Raw genomic sequence first — 23,853 nt, 5'->3', positions numbered from 1 at the left:
GGGTCTCCAAGACTAGGGCCTGGACCTCGGAGCCCCCTTATACAGTATTCTATAAGGACAAGGTTCAGCTGAGGCCGCATCCAGCCTTCCTGCCCAGGTGGTTTCCCAATTTCATTGTAATCAGGATATTTTTCTCCCCATGTTTTTTCCCAAACCTCAAGGCACTCGCTGGATGTGAGACAAGCCCTAGTCTTCTACATCGAGCGTACAAAGCCATTCCAGAAATCGACACAGCTCTTCATCGCAGTGGTGGACCGGATGAAAGGCTCACCTGTCCACCCAGTGCATCTCCTCGTGGATTACATCATTCATTAAGTTCTGCTACAAGCAGGTGAGGGTGCCGATCCCGGGAACCATCACAGCGCACACAACCAGAGCTCAAGTCTCGTCTACAGCCTTCCTGGAGAGAGTGCCTGTGCAGGACATTTGCAAAGCTGCCACCTGGTTGTTGGTGTATAACTTCACGTCCCGCTACGCCATCATCCAGCAGTCGAGAGAGGACGCTGGATTCGGCAGAGCCGTGCTGAGGGCAGCTCACCGGTAACTCTGACCCATCTCCAAAGGTATTACTTGTTAGTCACCTATAGTGGAATGGACATAAGCAAGTACTCAAAGAAGAAAACAAGGTTACTTACCAGTAACTGCTGTTCTTTGAGATGTGTTGCTCATGTCCATTCCATAACGCACCCCCCGTCACTGCCGCCGGAGTTGGCAGAAAGAAGGAACTGAGGGGGCGCAGGGCCGGCAGCGCCTCATATACTGTGGCATGTGCGCAGGGCTCCAGGGGGCACCTGAGCCAGTCCTACGGGATCAGCTAAGGGGAAAAAAGTTCTGGGAACCATGCACGGAGGCATGCACACACTTATAGTGGAATGGACATGAGCAACACATCTCGAAGAACAGCAGTTACTGGTAAGTAACCTTGTTTTTCCTGTGGCTTTTTAAAAAGCAACTGAAGCTAGACTAGTTCCAGAGGGGTAGCCATGTTAGTCTGTATACAGCAAAAACAACAAGAGTTCTGTGACACTTTGAAGACTAACAAATTTTATTTCAGATATGCCAATATTTGCTGTATTATTTCTACCAACTGCATCTGAGGAAGTGGGCTGAAGCCCACGAAAGCTTATGCCTGCTGAAATTAAAATTGTTAGTCTTTTAAGTGCTACAGAACTTTCGTTGTTGAAGCTAGACTGTGAATCTTGGTGTGGGTGCAGCCTTCCTCAGGGAGGAGGGAAATCCACCCACATGGGAAGAAAAACAGTCTAGCAACATTTGGAAAATGGCATGTCTGAACATTCAACACAGAACATTTTTTACTGAGTTTTTAAAGGGTGCCTTAAGGTAAAGTAGTTTTGCTGTAAGTACCTTGAGACAAATTCTACTGGTTGGCATGACCCCATTGAAATCAGTGGAATTATGCCAGCCAGTTGAAGACTTGATCTTTTCGCTTTCACATTTTATGATTAATGGGTGTTTAAGGTTGTAAAAAATGTATCAGTCATTGGCTATATCAGTGATCTGTATGCTTATTATACAATCCTTATTTGAACATAAAGCTACATTCCATGGCTGAAACTTGAAAAACATCATCTGTCAAAAAAAATTTCTTATAAAGAAAAAAAACTTTTAAAGGTTCTTTTTTAATACAGTAAAATGTTCTTCCTAAGGGTCAGATTCCAATAACTCTGCTTATGCTGCGTATATCTTGTTCCATGTGCAAGCTAAGTGAAGTCAGGAGCATTACTAACAAAGTAAGCTACTGCTCAGCATGAATGAGGGTATCAAAGTCTAGTCCTAAACTTTATGGTATTACAGACAGCAGTTGAATGAGTACAACTGAATACAACAATCGTATTTTAGAAAATTCAAGATTTCTCTTATAGTTACCACACTATGGGGCCCAATAGGTCCCATATTTTTCAAAATATTTTAGTATTTGGCTGTATGACCTGCACATTAATTTTCAAGAATAACAACTCATTACAGCTGTTCCTTCGTTGCTGGTGCCCTCACAGATGTCCAGTTTGGTGTTACTCCAGAGTTTGGTGAAGGAAAGAACAATATGTCTCAGTTTGGTCAAAGGAGCCATGGTGTCTTGTTATCTGGCAAAATGATAATACAAGCCGTGGGATAAACTGTGCTTCTTTATATTTTTCCCAATAAATTGTTAATGTCTTCTGTAAGAACAATCCAGTTCTGCACAGTTCTAAAACATGGGGTATATCTTTATTTTCCTTGAACCATCACCCATAGGAAAAATACATTCTTCTTCTCCCCCAACCTCCCAGCAACTGGTGAATAGCAGAGACAGGGGTGCTAGAACAATTTTTATGGTGGGAGTGCTGAAGGCAGAAACCATGTATTTAGATTGTTAGGACTTCTTCAAGCCATGGATGCAGTAGCACCCCTAGTGCCAGCACCTATGGGCACAGACCATTTAACTACAAGGCAATACTTTGCTTTGGTCATGGCACATGGCACTGCACACTCATTACTTTCAACAGACGCTCCGAAGAGGATTTCCTTCCCAAAAGGAGGTGAGGAGGGGAAACCCAGTCCTTTCTGTTCTATGTCCCTGCTCCTCTTGATTTGGAACAGGACTTGAACATGGGTCTCCTCTCCCATAGCCCACCCGAGTGCCCTACCCATTAGGCTATACCGGGGTTTTTTCTCAAGCCCTCCTGTGGGAGCTGTTCCATTTTGTACAACCATTTTGGCTCAGGGACCAGATTCTCATCTGCAGCCTCCCAGGTGAGTGCTGCTTTGGCCCAGTGAATACAGACACTCCCCTGGGATATGAAATAGCCAAGTTCAAGTTGTAGCTTATAAATTACTACAAACACCCAAAATCAGGTTACAAAGTCCCCACTCGAGATAAGGCAGAGCAAAGATTTGAAACCAGATCTCCCACGTGCCAGGGGATTGCTCTAACCAGTGGACTAAGCAGCACATGCACACACACAAGTTGCCCTCAGCTGTCTTTTGTGTGAGACCCGATCAGTCGGCGTGCTCCGAGCACACCTAGCAGATCAGCCCCGCAGGTGAGATAGGTGGAAAGACATCTAGTTTGTGACGCCCATTGGGGCTTAGGTGAGAGCAAGGGCACCTAGCAGCTTGGCAGTATCTGGGCTTAAGCGGTTTTGCACATACCTGTGGGAGCTATGGGGACTTCACCGGCAGAGATCTAGGCAGCTGGGGAATTTAGGCACCTACAAGTTTAGATGGTAACCGAGGAGGGGTTGTGAAGATCACAGTGGTGCCTAAATGTTGAACTTTGGCACCCAAGTCCCTTTGGGGATCTAGCTCTCAGTGCTGCGGTTCTCAAACTGTGGGTGGCGACCCCATTTTAATGGGGTCGCCAGAGCTGGGACCTGAGGCTGAAGCCAAAACCCGAGGGCTTTAGCCCTGGGCAGTGGGGTTCAGGTTACAGTCAGCCCTCAGGCTGTGGCTTTGCCCCACACCCCACCTGGGGGAGGAAGTGGGAGGCAGGGATTGGGCTTCAGTCCCCCCTCCCGGGATCATGTAGTGATTTTTGTTGTCCAAAGGGGGCCATGGTGCAATGAAGTTTGAGAACTGCTGCCTTAGTGCTTCCCATATTTGAGTCATTACCTTGGCAGTCCCTGCATTACTGAATCTAAACAATTCTATCCGAGTGTCCTAAGGGATTTTAGTGTCATGTCGTTGATTCACTAACAGGATTAAGTGCCATAAATAATTAGTGCATTTAAAACAAGCCCTCACTTGCACCCATGCAACTGTATTTACAGCTAAGACACTTGCACTGATTTACCTGAGTGCGGAGAGAATGGTGACTTACCTTACCTGGTGTGAGTCTTAGAGATGTCTCATCCAGGCGGAGCATGCTTGTGCGCACCTGTGCGCCATGCCTGTGAGATCAAGATCTTTGCCTAGGGGGCTGTGCCTGCAGTCTGTATGTCCTGGTGTTCCCCCAAATTGAGGGCACATAGGGCAGAGCAGCGCCTATTGCCTCACTTTCCTCATGAATACCAGTATTGCCAAACCCGCATGTTCAAAAATCACGAGTCAGACCCCAAAAATGAGTTTAAAAAAAAAAAAAAAAAAAAGACAATATTGTGGATTTTTTGGGAGTGTCTTGATTTGAGCTCCCCCTGCCCACCCCCAGTGTGTCTGTGTGACAATTAGGGTTGCTCACCGTCCCTGGGGATTTTGGCCCCTGCTGCAGGAGCTCTCACCAGCACATCTGCATGTCCCCTTCTCAGCCATTAATCCCATCCCCCAGTTCTGTCCCCACCCAGCCCACCCCTCCGTTCACCCTCCTGTCCCCAGCCTCATCTCTGCTTTTCCTGGGGCCCCTTGCTCTCCCTGCCAGGCTTTAGGGGCAGCTCTAGGGACTCTTCCCACCCATCTGCCCCTTCCCCAGCCAGGTGCTGCAGGGGTCTGGGGAGGATGAGAGGCACTGTCCTCTCTGTTTCTCTCACAGTGGGAGGAGGGAGCAGAGCTGCATTGAGATGCTGGGCTCTTTGTTCCCTCCTTCCCATGAGTCCAGCGAGCGGAAGGGTAAGACTCCGCTGGCTTCCTGCAGGGATGAACTTCACGAGGGGGCTGGAGCTTCTCATGTCATTATGAGATGAGCTCCAAAACCCTCTGAAATCCAGTCACTCCTGAAAACACAGTGCGAGCTGGCCATAGCGTACTTGCAAGAAATAGCTTTATTCTGTATCCCGTTCCAACTGGCTGTGCATAACTTGAGCTTGACGGGGCCCTGCCCCATGCTCTCCTGAGGCGCAGTTATCGTGTTACAGACCGCCAACCGGAGACGTAGCATCAAGTTGAGAGTAACTGGGCCTTGCTTAGCTCCACCAATAAGGATTGTAGAACTGCTCTTCCGAAACTTGCATATGACCAATGGGCCATATCCAGGGCGTAACATTTTGTAGAAATAGCTGAGCTGAGCTTCATGTGACTGCTTTGCAGACTTCTAATATAAGAAATATTCCTTAGACAAGTTGAAGAAGTTGCCTGACCTCTAGCTGAGTAGGCCGTACTTCCTGAAGGGTGGCATAGACTGTAGCACCCTCCCACACTCACGACTCTCTGAGAAGAGTTGGGTTGACCCTGCATGGTTTTTCCCAGTGCCACAAATAAACAGGGGGATTTTCAAAATGGCTTTGTTCTATCCAGGCAATCCTGTCTTCTGAACCAAAGCTGAAATATACATTTGTTTAGTCACCTCAGAACGAGGATAGTATACATTCCCCTTTTCTTTTGGAGAAAAGGAAGCAGGAGTAGAAATGCTTCCCTCTGAACTCCTGAGGTATGACATGTATGGCTCATGGCTGAAGTGAAGAATCCACTTCTTCCCTGGTCAGTGGTGAATGGGATCCAAGTCACTGGGAAATGATAAACCTGGAATCCCTCCCAATGCCATTTCAGAGCCATTTTCCTGTTCAGAATCACACTTCTCGCCACTGTTAATTAGTAGAAAATGCTTGTGGAATTTCCATGAAACAAAACATTAAATCTTTCAGCTTTTACCATCCAGAGGCGAAAGAGGCAGATACCTCCAGGAGCAACAGGGCTTTTTTCTTCAAGGAAATTTATTGCTTAGGAAAGGCCGTTTTGCGGTCAGAAGTCCTCTATCTACAGAACAGGGTCAATAGAGACTGTACTCATGTAAGCTTCCAAGCACTGTCCCACCCTTATTCAGGAAGAGCACCTCTAGGGGTAAGGAGGGTTCAACCATTTATCAACCCCAGGTGTATCTGCCTGTTTGGCAAAGCAAGGTACCCTCCCCTCTTCCAGTAGATCTCCTTGGTACTTCCTCCTACCAAAAGGGTTCCCGTTTCTGCTCAGTCATCCACAGCCGCTGCCTTTAGAACTGAAGCGTAACCCTCGAGTCCTTCACTCTCGCTGCAGCGCATCCGCAGCCAGCTTACAAAAGGATTTGGGGCTATGGCTAGGAACTGCTACACACGAGTGAGCAGAGACAGGAAACCCTTTTGGAGTGGGCAGAGGAAGCAACTGACCCTGCAGGCTGAACAGGAGTTTGGGAATGAACCCAAGGGAGTGATCAGAGACACCATTTTGCTGCTTCACTGAAAATGGCTTACTAGGCAGATCGCTTTAGCCTATGGCTAAGACTGGCCTGTTCTCCAAGCCCAGTTAGCCCTTGCTTTCTCTGCTGAGGCCACCACTAAAGATGCATCATTGCAATTGTGAGTTTGGGAGCAACATCTGTCCACTAGATATTGGACCGAAATGATCAGAATTCATTTTCTATAGGCTAACAAAATATTTGATGGACGTGACTTGCAAGCACTACCTAGGTGGGCTATATTTCAACCAGTAATCTAGGACACTAGCTCTCAACCTTTCCAGATTACTGTATCCCTTTCAGGAGGCTGATTTGTCTTGCATACCCCAAATTTCACCTCACTTAAATACAACTTGCTTACAAAATGAGACAAAAATACGTTAAGTGTCACAGCACACTATTATTGAAGAATTGCTGACTTTCTTATTTTTACCATATATTATAAAATAAATCAATTGGAATATAACTGTTGTACTTACATTTCAGTGAATAGACTAAAGAGCAGTATAAACAAGTCATTGTATGACATTTTAGTCTGTACTGACTTCGCTAGTGCTTTTTATGAAGCCTGTTGTAAAACTAGACAAATATCTGGATGAGTTGATATACCCCCTGGAAGACCTCTGCGTACCCGTGTGTATCCCTGGTTGAAAACCACTTATCTAGGAGGTATGAAGGAGTCCTTCATGTTTTATTACCTATCCACTGATCAATCCAGGACCTCCAGGACTTAGACTGGATCACTGATCAACACTTCAAAAGATAAGACTTAAAAAAACCCCATTAAGTCACAAAACATTAGAACAGATGTTACACTGTGATCTCTATTATAAGCGGGGGTGCATTCTGTATATAGTTTTTCTGCTTTAAAACAAAATGAAGATCTTCACATAGAGATCTAAAATTGTTGAGTTTTCAGACTTCACATGTAACTAGTCCACAGTGAAGAGCAGTTGCCATGCAAGTTATAACTTTATTTAATTGCCTAGAAAAAGTTTTTACTTTCGTGCATGGCAAATAAACTCTCTCTACTCTGGTTTAAGATGAGCAATTAATTGAGACACCATGTAACTGTGCAAAACACAAACAAAAAGTTTCATAACAATGCAGCTAGCATATTTCCTCTCCTCTGGCAGCTTATTTTAAAAAAAGAAAGAAGACGAAAAACTAAAGTTTAGTTAATGTACCATTAATACTGTGAGTTTATTGTACAACCAAAAACAGACACCAAGTTCTCATAGCAATGCTGATTCGTACTGCTCCTATTTATTTATACCCTGGAAGGTAGGACTAGGATACAGAGTGACCTAAACAAACTGGAGGATTGGGCCAAAAGAAATCTAATGAGGTTCAACAAAGAAAAGTGCAGAGTCCTCCACTTAGGAAGGAAGAATCCCATGCACAGCTATAGACTGGCGACCGACGAGCTAGGCAGCAGTTCTGCAGAAAAGGACCTGGGGGTAACGGTGGATAAAAAGCTGGATATGAGTCAGCAGTGTGCCCTGGTTGTCAAGAAGGCTAATGGCATATTGGGCTGCATTAGGAGGGGCATTGCCAGCAGGTCACGGGAAGTGATTATTCCCCTCTATTCGGCATTGGTGAGGCCGCATTTAGAATATTGTGTCCAGTTTTGGGCCCCCCACTACAAAAAGGATGTGGACAAGTTGGAGAGAGTGCAGCGGAGGGCAACCAAAATGATTAGGGGGCTGGAGCACAGGACTTATGAGGAGAGGCTGAGGGAACTGGGCTTGTTTAGTCTGCAAAAGAGAAGAGTGAGGGGGGATTTGATAGCGGCCTTTAACTACCTGAAAGGGGGTTCCAGGGAGGATGGGGCTAGGCTGTTCTCGGTGGTGGCAGATGACCGAACAAGGAGCAACGGTCTCAAGTTGCAGGGCGGGAGGTCTAAGTTGGACATTAGGAAAAAGTTTTTCACTAGGAGGGTGGTGAAGCACTGGAATGGGTTACCTAGGGAGGTGGTGGAATCTCCATCCTTAGAGGTTTTTAAGGTGAGGCTTGACAAAGCCCTGGTTGGGATGATATAGCTGAGGTTAGTCCTGCTTTGAGCAGGGGGTTGGACTAGATGACCTCCTGAGGTCCCTTCCAACTCTAATATTCTATGATTCTATGATTTATGTATGCAAATATCAGTCTAATTTGTAATCAATACAGGTCTGCAATGTGAGCAAGTAAAAGTTGTTTTCTGGCCATTTTTTATGCATAAGTTTCCATCATAACTGTTGCATGTGTTTTGTTTTGAAACAGAAGGCAGACATGACATGGCTCTCTACCAGCATCCTAACATATCCTCAGCTCCTTCCAGAGATATGAAAAAGAGCAGATAAAGGTACAGCCAGTCATTTGGAATTGGGAGTTGCCTTGTTCTTGATGGAAATTTCCCACAACAGGTCTATGGACAAAGGTACATTCAACTTGGACTGTCAACAGAAAAAATAAACCCAATCATATTAAGTCACTCAAATAGCTTTTATTGGACTCTTTATAATACACATTGAACTTTTGTGTAATACAGCACGTTGTATTCAATGAGTTTTTCCCCCATTAAAATATAAAAAGCTTTCCCTTTATCACTGCAAAGTGGCTTAAGTGTTGACATTAAACAGTAAGAAAGAGCATTGAATGAAGTCAGCAATGACAAATGCCAGTTACACCAGCATGCATTACTTGCTGCATGAAGCTCAGTATTGCAATCTATAGTTTAAGACGGCACTCTGTAGTGAACTATGTGCGCGAATTAGATTAAGTCTGTCAAAAAAGAGCAATTCAGTTACATGGAATTCTGGAGAGATCAGGTGGGTGAGGTAATATCTTTTATTGGACCAACATCTGCTGGAAAGAGAGAGAGACAAGCTTTCAAGCCTCAGGGAAGTCTGTGTTCAAAAAACGTCTCTCTCTCACCAACAGACATTGGTCCAAACAAAAGGTATTATCTTACCCACCGTGTGTCTCTGATATCTATGGCTACTACTACACTACATACATGGAATTCTGAAGTCAGTCACAGATATTGGGTATGACTGGAAAAAATATATATATTGGTCAAAGACTTTGAAGTTCTCTCTAGATCCTTATCTGAAAACTGTGAAGTACTGGGAAACCTTGCAAAGATGAGTTACACAGATTTAGTTGAAAAATTGCCTTCGTAAAAGAAAATTCAAGTGTTTTACAGTCACCAGTAAACTAAAAAGTTTGAAATTTAAAAAGAAACACCATACAAATGCAGTGTAACATTTCAGCAAATATCCATGTGCAAAGTAGTTTTAAGTAAAGTGGCCAGCATCTGCTTACTAAATCCTCTATTATCTAGCTTTAAGAGACACACTTCAGTAAAACACATTTCTATTCAAGCTTTGGACTTAAGACTTGAGTTAAACACACACACATCCCGCCTTATTTGGTCTTCATAATATATAGAGAGATTTTTAGGCAATCAATACAGGGCTACACCTATTAACCAAACCCAGGTTAATCAAAATTCCTGGATAGCCAGAGGGTGATCATGTTCCTGAAGTGTTGCATGCTGGGGTTAAGATATCTGGAAAGTCCTCTGATCATATACAAGGTCCCGATGTCCCCAGATTCCTTTGGGCAAAAATCAGGGTTGCTACTCTGATTAAGAGTTGATAGCAACCATCATTGCTTTCCTGTGCAATCTGATATATTCCCATCACCCCAGTATTTACCAAAACTGTTCATTGCTTTGCATTTCTACATTGTATATAAATTGAGGGTATTTTTTCAGATTGCATTATTCTCATTTCTTCGCTCACCCCTCCCAGTTCCTAATCAACCCACTCTTTTAGCAACAACCACTAAGGTGGCTCATTTAAGAATGGGACAAAGCATATGTCAATCCTAGTGCTGGTTAAACTCTTAATCATCCCTTTGTAACTGGTGAAGTTACCCATCTGTCTTTCACGGATCCAAATTCAGTATTTCATTTTATTGCTTGGGACATCAGTGGGATTTACCAGGACAAAAGGAAGGAAAGCGGATTGCTTGAAAACATAAGGAATTCTGATTAGGGCAAGTAAAGCAGATTCTCAATAGCAGGATTTATCATGACCTACAGGAAAACTGCTATGGCAACCAAAACCTCACCCAATGGTATCTTGTGAAGTAGGGCAAGCTCCCTTTTGAGAATGGGAATCAGGAGAAGTGGTGAAAATGAAAGTGATCAAAGCAGGCAATCTACCCACCCACCCTCTGAATTGACAACGGGAGTGAAAATGTGTCTGTGAGGTCAAAGAACAGTATTTACAAGTTACTCGGGTGGAAAGAGAAGAGATAGATTTGTTTAGATTACACGCCTGGCTGAATACGTCTCATGGTGACCATCTAACTGTCCATGCACCCCAACTATCTACAATCGCAGGTATAAACCACAATGAGGACATTAACCATGTTTAATGCCAGGGCTCATGTTTTGCGTCCAAGCTATTAATTCTGTAATTAAAGCCCTTCTAGGCAAATAGTCTTAAAAATGGTCTGACAAATACTTCACTACCATAGAGAACAGCGGTGAAGTCAGACATGGCTATCCATCTTTGCTTCCTCCCAGGCAGCATGCTGTTTTATTCTGATTTTGAAAGCAGTGTCACACACATATACTGGCACAGCTACTAAAACTGGTTAAGCTTTCCATATTTAAACCGCTGGATGCTACCATTCTGACGTCACACAGAAGCGGGGAGTACAGTTGGGGGAAGTCTAAGCAAGGGTAGGATTTTGTCCTAGATGTGTTTATGTTTTGTTATACATCACAGAAGCTAGTGTCTCTTCCCTGCAGCGATATCTAGAGTTCAGAAGCATTTGAGAAGCCAGGGGCCTGCTTTGAAAGGATCTTACAGGGGCATGGCCCAGGTCCTGACTGGAGAGAATTCTGTTATATGACCTAGGTGTAGGTACAAGAACTTCAGTTCAAAGTCGAAAGAGGTCAGTCTTAGATAAAAGTTTTCAGGGGAAAGATGCTGCCTTCTTGTAGTGCATGAAACATGCCACAACTGGTAACCATTTGCTCTTTAGAGAGCTTGATCTGATTTTGATTTGTTGTTTACGCCTGTGCTTATTCATCTAGGTATATAAATAAATGATAGAAGCTGTGTCTTCGCTAATAAAAAGGTGTGTCTTTCACAGTAAGACCTCTCTTGTGTTTGCTATCTTATTACAATATTGCAGTCAAGACTAGGCAAGTGACAGTTCTGATTCAAAACAGCTGCTGGAGGTAAACCCAATAGCTGGACTCCAGGATTTACCTCAACCCCGTTTCAGGTTAATGAGCTCATTGTGAAAAGATACACACGTTTTATTAGGGAAGACATGCCATATTGTCACCAAATCCACAGTCTTTGACTTATTCTAATGTCAATGAGCAACATACAGCCTCATAAGCAGTCTTCCTAGATTGCCCTGGCCTCAGGGTCCAACACAATAGCTTGGCTGTTCACTTTATTACTTTCAATTAAGTTTTAACAGTGTTTTTGAGAACTAGAATTTAGACACAATCAGTAAGTATGTATTTAGGGTTTTTTATATAAACTCTAGCCAGATCAGCCAATGTCAGGAGGTTGAGAGCCAACAATCCTGAAAAGCTTTGCAACATTTAGATGTGCTGTTACATCAAAGCAGTCAGGATGGCCAACTGTGTTTATTTTTAGAATGGTAAAAACAAAACATGAGACAGAACAATTTTACTAAAGGAAAAGAGAGACCTGATTCTTTCTAGAGATTGCAAAATGCTATTGAAGATGTTGCAAAGAGAGTGCTCCTTGAGATTAGGGGTTCCTTCGTTCTCGCTCCCGCACAGTCACAAAGTTAAGCAAGTCAATGGCTGTAACAACGCCAAACACCATCTGTCTCTTACTGGATGAGCCGTCACTGTGATCTAAAGAAAAAAAACAAGATTTTTTCCTATCTTTGTGAGGCCCAAACCAAACACACATGCTCAATTTTTATACCACTGCTTTCTAAAACTAGAAGCCAACTATGACTCCAAAATGCCAGAGGCCCACAGGTTGAGTTAAACCAACCTATTGTACATTCAGATGCAAATGAGCTGCCATTCTGGTTGAAAGCCCTCTAGGAATTACTGAAATGAAAGCCTTTGCTAAATTTCCTCATAAGGTTGCAAAAGAAACTAAACAGTCAGTCATCGGAAAAGAGGTAAATTTCTGTCATGGATTAGGAACTAGTTGAGAGATTAAAAATTTGGAATAAATTGTGTTTCCAACATGGAAGAAGTTAGCAGTGTTGTGCCTCAAACTGTCATACTAGGACTTATTATTTAGCATTTTTTTAATGATCTGGAAATGAGAGAACAGTGAAGAGACAACATTTGCAGAAGACAACTATTTAGGTTAGTGAAGTCTAGAGAGGCTCATGAGTCACTTCAGAGGGACCTAACAAATCAAACAAATGGATAACACACTAACAGATGAAAACTTCTGTAGAAAAATGCATGGTAATGCACAATGGAAAAAACAATTTGAATTACTGATGCTATGATATATTTTAAATTAATGTTAAGCACCCACAAAAAAGGTAGGCATATCAGAAAAACATTTTCTCAATGCGAAGTGGTGTCTTGCCACAATACTTAGATCCTTAGACTATAAAGCCAGAAGGGACCATTCATTGTGATCATGTAGTCTGACCGCCTGTATAACAAAGACATTGGACTTCCTTGAATTAATTCCTGCTTGAACTAGACTAGAACATATCTTCTAGGAATACATCCAATCTTGATTTAAGAATTTCCAGTGACATGAGTTCCACCACAACTCTTGGTAAGTTGTTCAAATGGTTAATTACCCTCCCTGTTATAAATTTGCACTTTTTTTCCCTAGTCTGAATTTGTCTAGCTTCAATTTCCAGCTAGTGGAACTTGTTATACCTTTGTCTACTAGATGAAAGAGCCCTCTCATCAAATTTCTATTTCCCATGTGGATACTTCTAGATTGTGATCAAGTTACCCCTTAACTTACTTTTTGTAAAACTAAGCAGTCTGAGCTCCTTAAGTCTCACTATAAAGCATGTTTCTAGTCATTCTCGTGGCTATTCTCTGAACACTGACCAAGTTCTCAACATTCTTCTTGAATTGTTGAGACCACAGCTGGACACAGAATTCCAGCAGTGGTTGCACAAGCGCCAGATATAGAAGTATCATAGCCTTCCCCACTCCTACTCGATATTCCCCTCTTTATTCCTCCAAGGATCGCATCAGTCCTTTTGGCTGCAGCATTGTATTGGGAGCTCATGCCCCTCAGCCCAAGACCCACGAGGCTGAGTCAGCTAACATGTGCCAGCCTTGGCTGTGCTATGCTCTCTTATTGTAGTGCAGACGTACCCTTAGAAGTGGAAAGACTTTCTAACTCCTCATATGAGAAAAGACAAAAAAGAATATGAAATATTGCATGTTTTAAAGAGGGTCAATTGAACGCTCTTATTTACCTCATGATAGAAAAGGACACCCAATGAAGTTAAAAGGCAAGACCGTTTTGGTTTTTTTCATTTAAGTCAGTGTATATTTAAACTGTAGAGCTCATTGCCATAAGAGTACTGGATGTTATATTATGGGCACTGTAAGAGGAGGAATGACTGGCATACAAAAAGTTATATATTAGTCAACAGCTACAAATAAAGTAGTAGACTAACGTAGCAAAGCAATACCATGCTGGACAGATTCTGCCACTCCTACTCTTCTTCTGCAGTACCCTGCTCCACAAGTAGTATCATTGAAGTTTATGGGGCAACTCATGGAATAAAGTATTACTTCAGATGAGTGAGAATAGCAGAGTCTAGTCCAGAGTTAGCAGTGGTATTATACAGGAATACCTACACAAGTAAGGTGGTTGAGGCCTTTGGTTTACCCAACCCATGCCACACAACATCCAATGCCTCATACATAACAGCTCACCTTGTCATTTGGTACCGTTTATATATACCCTATAGACTACCTTTTACAAAGGGTGTTACGTTATACTCACACTGAATCTGTTCATGTATGACTAGCGCAAAGTGGTCTATTTCCAGGATATGAGAAAGTTTCCCCAAGCTGTCTTTCAGATGAATCTAAAAAGATAAAGTTACCAAACTTAAAAGCAAAGTGTTCTGCAATAACGTAAAAGTTCGACAGACCCCTTCTCCCCCCGCCATCTTAGAGACCATTAAAATGATCATAATTAGCATTTGTATAATGTTGTTCATGTTCAAAGTGCTGTACAGTGCAACTACTATTTAATGAATCCGTATCCCACTGAATTAATGGAATTTGTTTAATGCTGCGCTTTTTGAAAAAAGCTGGACCAAAAAAAAAAAGGAAGGGGAAGAGGCACTTGAAAGTTGACAGAGTTCCATTTAGAAAAAAATCCAAGCAAAACATTGTTTTCTTCATTTCTAAATGACTTTTTGTTCTGACATCATACTACAAAATGAAAGTGATAAGATAAAAATAAAAAAATTAGATTAAAAATATAATAAGCTTAAAAGTCAAAATCCAAACAAAATGTTTTGATTGACCCCAAACTACATTTTTTCAAAATTTTTGTTTTGTGGGAATTTTAAAGACTGGTGTTTTCACTTTGATTTGGAATGAAAACCAATTTGGAAATTGTGGAATTGCCTGCCAAATGGAAATTCCAGTTCCCAACCAGCTCTAATGCTGTGTCCCTACAAATAGAAAATGCATCTCCCACTAAAAATTCTTATTTCTCCCCTTCTCAGTTCACAGAGCAACTACTGTATCAATGTAGGAAATTTTTCAGGGATTAATGACCAGCTGATATTAGTGACACAAGGAAATACATAAGGACATCAATTATTCCCCAGGATACAGCTACCGGGCCATGATAATTACAGATTCATTGTTACTTTCAATCAGTTAGGAAAGTTTTCTTTATGGAAAAGATTTTACAGCAAAATAAAAGCTTTTTCCAATAGGCTTCTCAGGCTAAAACAGATTGTGTATGTTGAACATGAACCACACAAATCAGGTAAGATGTCTAGCAGCCAGATCTGTGCAAGCAAAAATGAGCCTGAGAACATACAAATTCTTGAGCACCCAAAATTGCCAATGCAAAACCTTGGGTGCCCAACTAGAGGCTGATTTTCAAAATATATTAAAGGAAATTGTTCAGGTTTAACATCTCTTATTATCTATTTCCTACACATATTTAATACTTCGGGCTACTAGCAACGTGAAGTTCTCCAAACGCTTTACAGACATTCAGGAATTTAGCTGGACACTATTACTGTGAGGAAGGACTATTATTCACCTATTTTACAGATGGGGAAACTCAAGACTCAGGAGATGCTAAGCAACCTGCTCAAGGTCATTCGGGAAGATGGTTATTGCTCTGGCCTCTTCTCTCCATCAGAGTCCCTCCGCTGCCACCTTCACTCACCCTATGACATTTTTACTGTTCCTGCTAACATCTGATCCTGACATTCCCCCTCATCCCATTTCTACTCCAAAATGGAAGAAAAACTAGAAACAGGCAGCCAATCACAAATGACTGCTCTGATTGTCAATTCTCACTTTCCCCACTGTTTGAGTTAAACGGACCAAAACAGACACAGTGATGCTTCAAGGGAGCTGTCTTTTCCGATAAATCTGCGTAACATCCAGCATACTTTGGGACCTGCTGTTAACCCCAGTCACAACACTGAGACTCCCTGACTCAGTCTTGTGCCTTTCTCACAAGGACGGCCCATCCCCTCTATTTGTTAATCTGCAGTACCTGTTTTTGAATAGGTCATTTGGTGACTAATGCTTAGTGGCTTTAGGAGAATAAGTGCATATTTGGTCATTTAAAATCGTAACAGTAATTATTCTTCTTCAAATCTAGAGTGACCATCTGGTAAGAAAACTGTTCTGGCTGCCATACTTGAAGTAGTTTTCCTTAATTCACAAGGCTTGCCTTCCAGTCATACCAAACATATCCATTTTATTTGAAGTGTGCCTTACCAAAGATCTTTTCCTTCAAACAATACTTTATATCATCTTTGGGACAATGAGGACTCTTCATTTTTTCCCAATGTCATTAGCAGAGGTTCCAAATCAGTTTGGGGGAAAGGGTAAACAAAAGGGCAAAAAAGCAAGCACCTATGATTCTTTTTCTTTGATATTCCTAGATTGCAAGCTCCTCGGGGCAGGAACTATTTTTGGTATGTATCTGCACAGCACCTAGCACAATGGGGTCCTAGTCCACAACTAGGGCTCCTAGGCATTACACTAATACAAATAATTTAAAAAAAAATCGGAATTGCTATTATTTAACAGAGAATTATATTTTTGCCAGCACATTAGCAGTGGCAGGTACCAGGAGATGGAGCTGGGGACAAGAGGGATGTTCAATCAGAGTACTTCAGGACAAAATAGAAGGAGAGGCACAAAGAACGGGCTACTATAGCTACAACAATGAATACACCGTACAGCACCAGCAACATATAGACCAGGGGTGTCAAACATATGGCCCATGAGCCACATCCAGCCCGCGAACCTTTTTGATCCGGCCCGCGTCTGGCCAGTTTTTTTGAGACATGCTGCCACCCAAAGTGAGGGCACTGGCACTTAAAGAGATTTCTCTGCCTATGTCATTGCTGGTTTAAGAGTCCGTGAAATGTCTTAAAGCGTCGATGCCGGACGCAGAGAAATCCCTTAAAGCGGCAATGCACTCAGTCTGGCAACATGGTGCCCTGTGAAATCCCACCGCCGAAAAGGGTTGATGTCGTGCTGCCAAAAAGGGGATGATGGCCTGAATTTTTCGGTGGAGGGTATTGCATGGCCCCTGTGAAGTGCAGTTTATGAGAATTTGGCCCGTCACCATAAGCGAGTTTGACACCCCTGATATAGACTATCAAAACAAGGGATGACAGGAACTATATAGCTTTGTTACAAACCAGAGTTTCACCTGATGTTTGATTTGATGTCTAGGGAGAAAAAATATTTTTCTTTAATTTTAATCTACAAAGCACCAGCGCGTCTTCTTTTCCCAAGCCATAAAACAAGCAGCCAGTGAAATGATTATACATAAAAATATAATTAGATATAGTTGAATAAAGTTCCCTCCCCAGAATTTTAAATATTAATAATTAAGATCCATTATGGACTTAATTATTTACTAGTAAATGTAATACTGAATCTAAAGCCTGAAGAAAGCTATGTCACAACTCTTCCACTATTTATTTTAAGTGTGTCATAAGCGTCCCCATTAATAATAATACCACCTAGCTCTCATAGTGCTTTTCACCAGTAGATTGCCAACTGCTTTACAAAGGAGGTCAGTATCATTACTCCCATTTACTGTATGGTAAATATGGCACATCTGAACCGCCAAGTAGACTTGCCTGCCATAGTGCTTCATGCACTGTGATGGCAGTCAGAATTAATCAGCCCTTAGCCTGTGACAATGCAGTATTTGTTGCAAAGCGAGCACTTGCACAAAAGAACTGTTTGAAGTTCCATTATTTTTTCCCAGGGTGGCTCACACCACTCAGTTTTACATTCACGTTTGGGGGAAAGGGAAAAAAAAACCACACTAAAAGAAACCCCAATGACAAGAAAAAAATCCACACCAAACCTTATCAGGGATCAATGGTCTGATGCAGCACCATAAACCAACTCAAGTCTGGGAGCCTTTCAATGATCCTTGGCTGAGTTTAGAGCAGCGGTTTAGAGTCTGAAGTGAGATCCAACCCCAGGTTTGCATGGTTGCACATTCTCTGAGAGAAGATTCTTTGCGGCCCCAATTCAAATTTTACCTTCGCCGATGCCACTGTAAAGCTGGGTTACCTACACTAATACTGTAAAAGTAAAGTAGACACAGAGCATGTTTACCTGTCTGAATTGCTTGTAGATTACTTTGCTGACATGATCCGATGGCTGAACTTTCCCAGCAAGTAGCGAAGAAAGCATGTTCCCAAGGGTAACCATTCCCAAAATCACACTGAAAAGAGGAGGCATGGTCAAACAATGTCAGACACTCAGGGTTTCCTAGAGACAAGTGAACTGCATTTGCAGCAGGCTTTCCTCAATGGGATGCCCAAAAATCAGCTGAACTGGCTTAGTGGTGTACTGTAGATCAACGTTTTCAGAGGTGTTCTCAGATTCCGGGGGTAGGTCTATACCGCAAAGAAAAACCGTCAGCCCTGAGTCTCAGAGTCTGGCTCAAGTGAATTAGGCTTATGGGGCTAAAAACAGCAGTGCAATTATTCCGGCTGGGGCTACAGCCTGGGCTCTGAAACCTTATCCTCCTTGCCGGGTTTCAGAGGCCGGGCTCCAGCCTGAGCGGGAACATCTACACTGCTATTTTTAGCCTAGCAGCCTGAGCCAATTGACCTGAGCTGTGAAACTCGGCACCGGGGGCCTTTTGCTGAAGTGTGGACATACTGGTAGTGTCCAACTGGAGACATCTTGAATCTGGTTTTCACATGTGTTGGGAACCCGCAGCTCAAACTGAAATCAGGTTCCCTTGCCTCTCAGGCAGGTCACTCACAATCAGCGAATGCTTTTTAAATCGCAGGCCTTGTATAAGCCCCGCTCTGCCTTGCTGAACGCCCAAGGACACAATTTTGCTCTCTGGCCATTGTTCTTAAATCTTTTCCAGTTAGCAAGTTTTGACTGAAACACTGTGGGGGAACAGACGGTGCCGCTCTCCCTTGTCTTGGTCACTGCAGACAGAGCCACCAAGGGTGTGCCTACACCAGAGGTTGCCGAACTGTGGCACGTGCGCCCCCCCTAGCGGGGGCTTGGAGGAACATTCGAGGGGCCACGGCAAGCTGGGGCCAGCCCCCACAGGGGGCAAGGAGGGCGTGTCACCCACCCCGCTCTGCTTTGGCCTCACTCCCACCCATAGTTCCACTCCTGGCTGCAGCCTTGGCCCTGCCCCCAGGCTTGGCTCCAGCCCCACCCTCGGGCCCCGGTTCTGCACCCGGCCACAGCTGCAGCCCTCGGCCCCGGCTCCACATCCGGTTCCACTTTTGGCCCTACTCCAGGCCTCAGACCCACCCCCAGCCATGAGCCCACTCCCAGCCCCGGGTCGGCGCAGACCCCATTAAAAGTTTGGGGACCCCAGGGTCTACAGAGTGAGTGTCAGCCTGCAGCAGCAAGCCTCCGAGCCCAGGTCGACAGCCTCAGGCCTGCGCTTCTGCACTAAAAATACTGTGTAGATGCTGCAGCTCGAGCTCTGAAGCTTAGGAAAGGGTGTGGGCTTCATAGCCCAAGCTCCAGCATCTCCATAGCTATTTTTAGTGCAGAAGCACAAGCCCGACCCGAGTCTGTCCACCCAGGCTGGGAGGCTCGCTGCCTTGGGCTGTCTGTTAATTAACTGCTCTGCAAGGAGACTCAAAACTTGGGTAATCAGACATGCCAGTTTGCTGGCAAAGTCTTGAGTTTGGGTGTGAATATCCTGGCTGGAGTACATTTAAAATGGGAATTCTCCTGAATTTTGATATAAATAGTCATTTTACTGACCTCCCTCCGACCTGGTTGTGCACAACTCCTAGAGCAAAAACAAAAGTGGGGCTAAATGTTATGGGTCCTCCCAACTGAATTGTTGCATGTGCTGGCACATGCTAAATTCATGGGGTTTCCAAATTACAAGGCTGGTGGACACTGTGGCAATGACTCAGAAGCTCCTACCTAGTAAGGGGAGATTTATGTGAACTAGTGGTTTTCTGTTCCATCTATCCAGTCACTCAGTTGCCTGACCCTGACCATGACTGGTGTACAATTTAAATGAATCTGCAGCTCTAAATAGTCACTGCCGGCCTCAATAAGAACCCTGAGATAAGGCCAAGGTCACCATTAGCCCACTACAGACCATTTCTACCATTCAGCAGGCTCACTGATGGAGGCAGAGGGAAAAAAAAAGACGTAGCCCCAAGATTTGAGATTTTAAAAATTTCTTTAGGTGCAGGTCATTGACCGCTTTCCAGTTTCCACTGCAGCAAAATGTTTTGAAGAATCTGTGGAGAAAACCCAGAACAAAACCTCCAGTTTTGTTTACTAAATGAGAGTTTCACTTTGATCTATTCCTCACCAGCAGTCCACAGCAGTCCCCCAGACAAAGTGGAGGGACTTCATCATTATAGACAGACATTTAAAACCTAAGGTCATAGTAACTAGAGACCTATTAAATCAAGAGCAGGATAGTCCTGACATGACAGCATTTTAAATCTGAAAGCTGTGTGGTATGTAACATGACATTTCCGAAGCCTTGCTGAATCTGCAGGAGATGCTGGAGAATTAAGTGACAGAAGGCACACTGCTTATTTGCTGCGTGTAAACAGAAGTCCCAAAGAAACTTGAACTATAGGTTTGTTTTGGAGGGGGACAGAAGGAAGGAAGGAATATATTGATATCTGAACATACCCAGATTCATCAACAACTGGTGCCTGGTCAAATCCCTTCTCTCGGAGGATTTCAATGGTCTTTTCACAGGTGACACTTGGAAGCACTGTCAGGGGAGCAGAAAGACTTAATTCCTGAACTTTGAGGTGCCACCACCTGTGGACAAAACAGGCAACTAGTCAGATTATGCTGAAAATGCCATGGCCTAAAATACCTTTCAGGATTTCCCCCTCGCCCACCTCACTTGGGTTCTCAGGACTCAGGAAGGAAAATGATTAAAACTGTCCCTTTTCCACCTTATTTCATTCCCATTCTTGCATGGCAGCTGGCCAGCAGAGATTACAGACACCTCAGGTTTGGTTATTGAGATCTAGATTTACAAAAAGGAAAAGAACATTTTAATTTACTTGAAGCCATTTAGCTAGACACCTAGATAGTTTGTGGAGCCATGTGCTCCCATCAGCATTACCCTCAGCCTCCATTTCATCCAATTGTTTGGTACAACCATGTTTTGCATCTTGGCTCAAAACTAAGCATCAATTATTTGTAATGCCTAGAGGCCCCAGTCAAAGTCAGAGCCCTACTGTACCAGGCACTTCGCATATACATCATAAGAGAGAGTCCCTGCTCCAAAGAGCTTGGTTTTTAGTTATTTAGATGGTTAGCAATTTGGGCAGGGACTATCTCTTACTCTGTTGGTACAGCATGTAATACAGAGAGTGCCAGTCCTACCTGGAGTCTCTGGACATTACCACAATACAAATAAAGACATCAGAAGGTATTTTTCCAGTTTGCTCCACCCTGTGTCCAGTCAGTGTTCTCAGTACAGACAGCAAACTTTTGCTCTGGTGTTTGTGTGTGGGTCTCCCAGCAGTAACACAGGAGAGACACAGGTAGGGATTTGTTTAAAGATAGGAAAGAGGGATCATAAAATCATGAAGTCTAGCAGGGACATGGGGACAGTGAAGTACCCCAAACTTCTTTTAACTCCTTTTGATACTGACTAGATGTCAAGTTGACAATGCCCATTTCACAGTACTTGACAAAAAATTATTATTTATGTCACTGTAGTGACAAAGAGCGCCAGTCATAGACCAGGGCCTGACAGTGCAAGGTGCTGCACAAACACAAGAAAGACAGTCCCTGCCCCCAAAGAGCTAATATGTGGCTCAACCTACCTAATTAAGAATAGATGACACCATAAACATCAATGAGGCATTAACTGGGAATAAATGGGCTGGGGGAGGAGTTTAAAAAGTTTTCATTCATTTAAGATTTGTAGTGGTCACCAAGTCAAAAGTATCAAATCTTTATCAAAGAGAATAACTAAAAAGATGTTTACTGATTTAAATAGGCTTCACTATATCCCCAACTTTACAGGGGATCAATTAAAATAGACAAGGAAACACTGCAAGCTATAGTGAAATTTAAAGAGGACCACCACACTGCAAAAGGCTCACAAAGCTCAGATGAAGATGACAGCTTTACCAAGGTTTGTTATTGATGTCATCTTCTTCTTTCATGAACCCTTTCTGGGTCATCCATTTGTCATTCAAAAACTTGGACCTGGAAACCATCAAGAAAGCAAAGAAGTCATGAGCTCTGTGGCAGGTTACAATTAGGTGGATAATACACACAATACAGCATAGTTACATCTCCTATTGCATGGCCAGCACAGATAAAGGTGTATTACAAACATATAGTAGCATTCAGCCAGCTAGTCTCTATGGCAAAGGTATATGTGGGTAGAATATTTGTAAAAAGCAGCAAGCAAATTGAGCAATGAGACAGCTTGTAATGGAGAAATGCCAGAAGGTATTAAATATATTAACAGTTTTGTGATCCCAGACAGCAAAATGGAGAACTGAAAAGTGGCAATGAGCACTATTGAAGAGAGAACATAAAGCTGTATCTTAAGTGTGGCATCAGGAGAATTTAGCCACAAGACTTCGAGAAAGTGTGTCACTGTGCTCCCCACCCCTCCGGCATTAGCTGTTACTACAGTAGTATTCTCTTCAATTCACAGCACAAGGCAGAGAGAGTAGAGCAGTGTTTCTCAACCTTTTAAGTAGCAAGTACCCCCTAACTTCTGAACATTTTAATACGTACCCAACACTCAATTTTCCAATCTGAGAAATACAATATTTTTCCCTTTACCACTGGACAACTGTATCTCTCGTAAAGCAGGAGAGTTCTGAGTTCTGCAGTGCTGTGTGGTTGTGGCAGATCACAAAACCCCCTGTTGTTTCTCCCCTTCTTCCTCCTCCCCTTCCTCCCTATAGGAGCAAAGGTCAAGGCCAGCTAATCACTATGGCTGGATGGCGGGGTCACGTGGTGTTCTCCTCACACAGGTGGGAACTTGTGAGGTATGAGCAGGCACTAGCAGCCCAGAGTGGATAGCAGAGCTCCCCACTGCCATCCCTAGGGGGGTGCGGGCCTGGGGCAAATCATACTGTGTGGGCCCCCCTTAAGATTTTTATACTGGTAAAATCGGGGGCTGTCATAGTTGTCAATCTCACTGCTCAGCTAGAACAGTGAAATTGACAAGTAAGTCTGCGGGTAAAGCCGGGCTCCAGGACTGGGCAAGCCGCTGGGCTCTCTGCCTGGCTTTCCGGGCACTGGGCTTTGAGCTGGGGAGGGGAGCTACCACCTGGGCAAGTTGCAGGTTGCTGCCGCCTGGCTGCCAGGCCGGGAGGTGTGCGACTGCCACCTGCTCCAAGCTGAGGCAGAGGAGGCTTCCGTGCAGGCTGGGACCCGGGGATGTGGGCAGGTGGCAGGCAGCTGCTGCCCATCTTCAAGCCAGGGCGTGAGAGGCTGTCTCTTGGCTCAGAGCTGGGGGACGAGTGGCAGCCACTCAACTTGCAGGGTACAGGGGGCTGCTGCCGGGCTCCCACTTGGGAGCTGAGACTGGGTGGGACAAGGGCAGCTGACACCCAGTTTCCCGCAACTGGAGCGCCTACTGTCTACCTCCCAGCTAGGAGGTGGGACTGGGTGGGAAGCCGGCAGCTGCTGCCTGCCTCCCAGCTGGGAGTTGGGACTGCGAGGGAAGTGGGAGGCTGTCATCTGGCTTCCATGGAAGTCGGCGGCTGCCGCCCGCCTCCCTTCACTGGGTTTTTTGCTGCATACCCCCTGCCTATGTCTCGCGTGCCCCCAGGGGTACGTGTACCACAGGTTGAGAAACTATGGAGTAGAGGACACCATTAAGTATTATTTCATTCCTTGAAAAGTCCCAGCAGAGATCCCAATTAAAATGATTAAAGAAACTGAGGATTCTAACTTTTCTGAAGTGACAAGTGACTTTTGGATATCCAATTTGAGATACCATATTTTCAGAAAGTGCTGAATTCCCACCTTCTGTAAACCATGCTCCTGTCAGAGGCCTCAAGTTGGGCACCCAAAAAAATCACTA

The 23,853-nt window shown here is 43.8% G+C and overlaps 1 protein-coding gene across 3 annotated transcripts in view; it reads right to left on the bottom strand.

Moving 5' to 3' along the window:
- Nucleotides 1-11,722: 11,722 nt before the first annotated feature.
- The window catches only part of LOC137151013 (cystathionine beta-synthase-like), a 54,420-nt gene continuing 42,289 nt past the window's right edge, over nt 11,723-23,853 (bottom strand). For 2 of the 3 annotated variants that reach the window (XM_067545184.1, XM_067545185.1), the window contains exons 13-18: nt 21,933-22,010; nt 20,466-20,600; nt 17,931-18,039; nt 16,994-17,023; nt 14,080-14,164; nt 11,723-11,978 (exon numbers count right to left, since the gene is read on the bottom strand). In XM_067545184.1, the coding sequence (XP_067401285.1) occupies nt 11,869-11,978; nt 14,080-14,164; nt 16,994-17,023; nt 17,931-18,039; nt 20,466-20,600; nt 21,933-22,010 (547 nt within the window). In that variant the 3' untranslated portion in view covers nt 11,723-11,868. The remainder of the gene's footprint in view (nt 11,979-14,079; nt 14,165-16,993; nt 17,024-17,930; nt 18,040-20,465; nt 20,601-21,932; nt 22,011-23,853) is intronic. The other variant, XM_067545186.1, reaches the window with a different exon arrangement.

This window comes from Emydura macquarii, unplaced genomic scaffold, assembly GCF_026122565.2.
Source record: "Emydura macquarii macquarii isolate MOO-44397 ecotype Brisbane River unplaced genomic scaffold, CSIRO-AGI_Emac_v2 contig_1043, whole genome shotgun sequence".
NCBI lineage: Eukaryota > Metazoa > Chordata > Testudines > Chelidae > Emydura > Emydura macquarii.
This window is presented reverse-complemented; position numbering and strand designations above follow the sequence as displayed.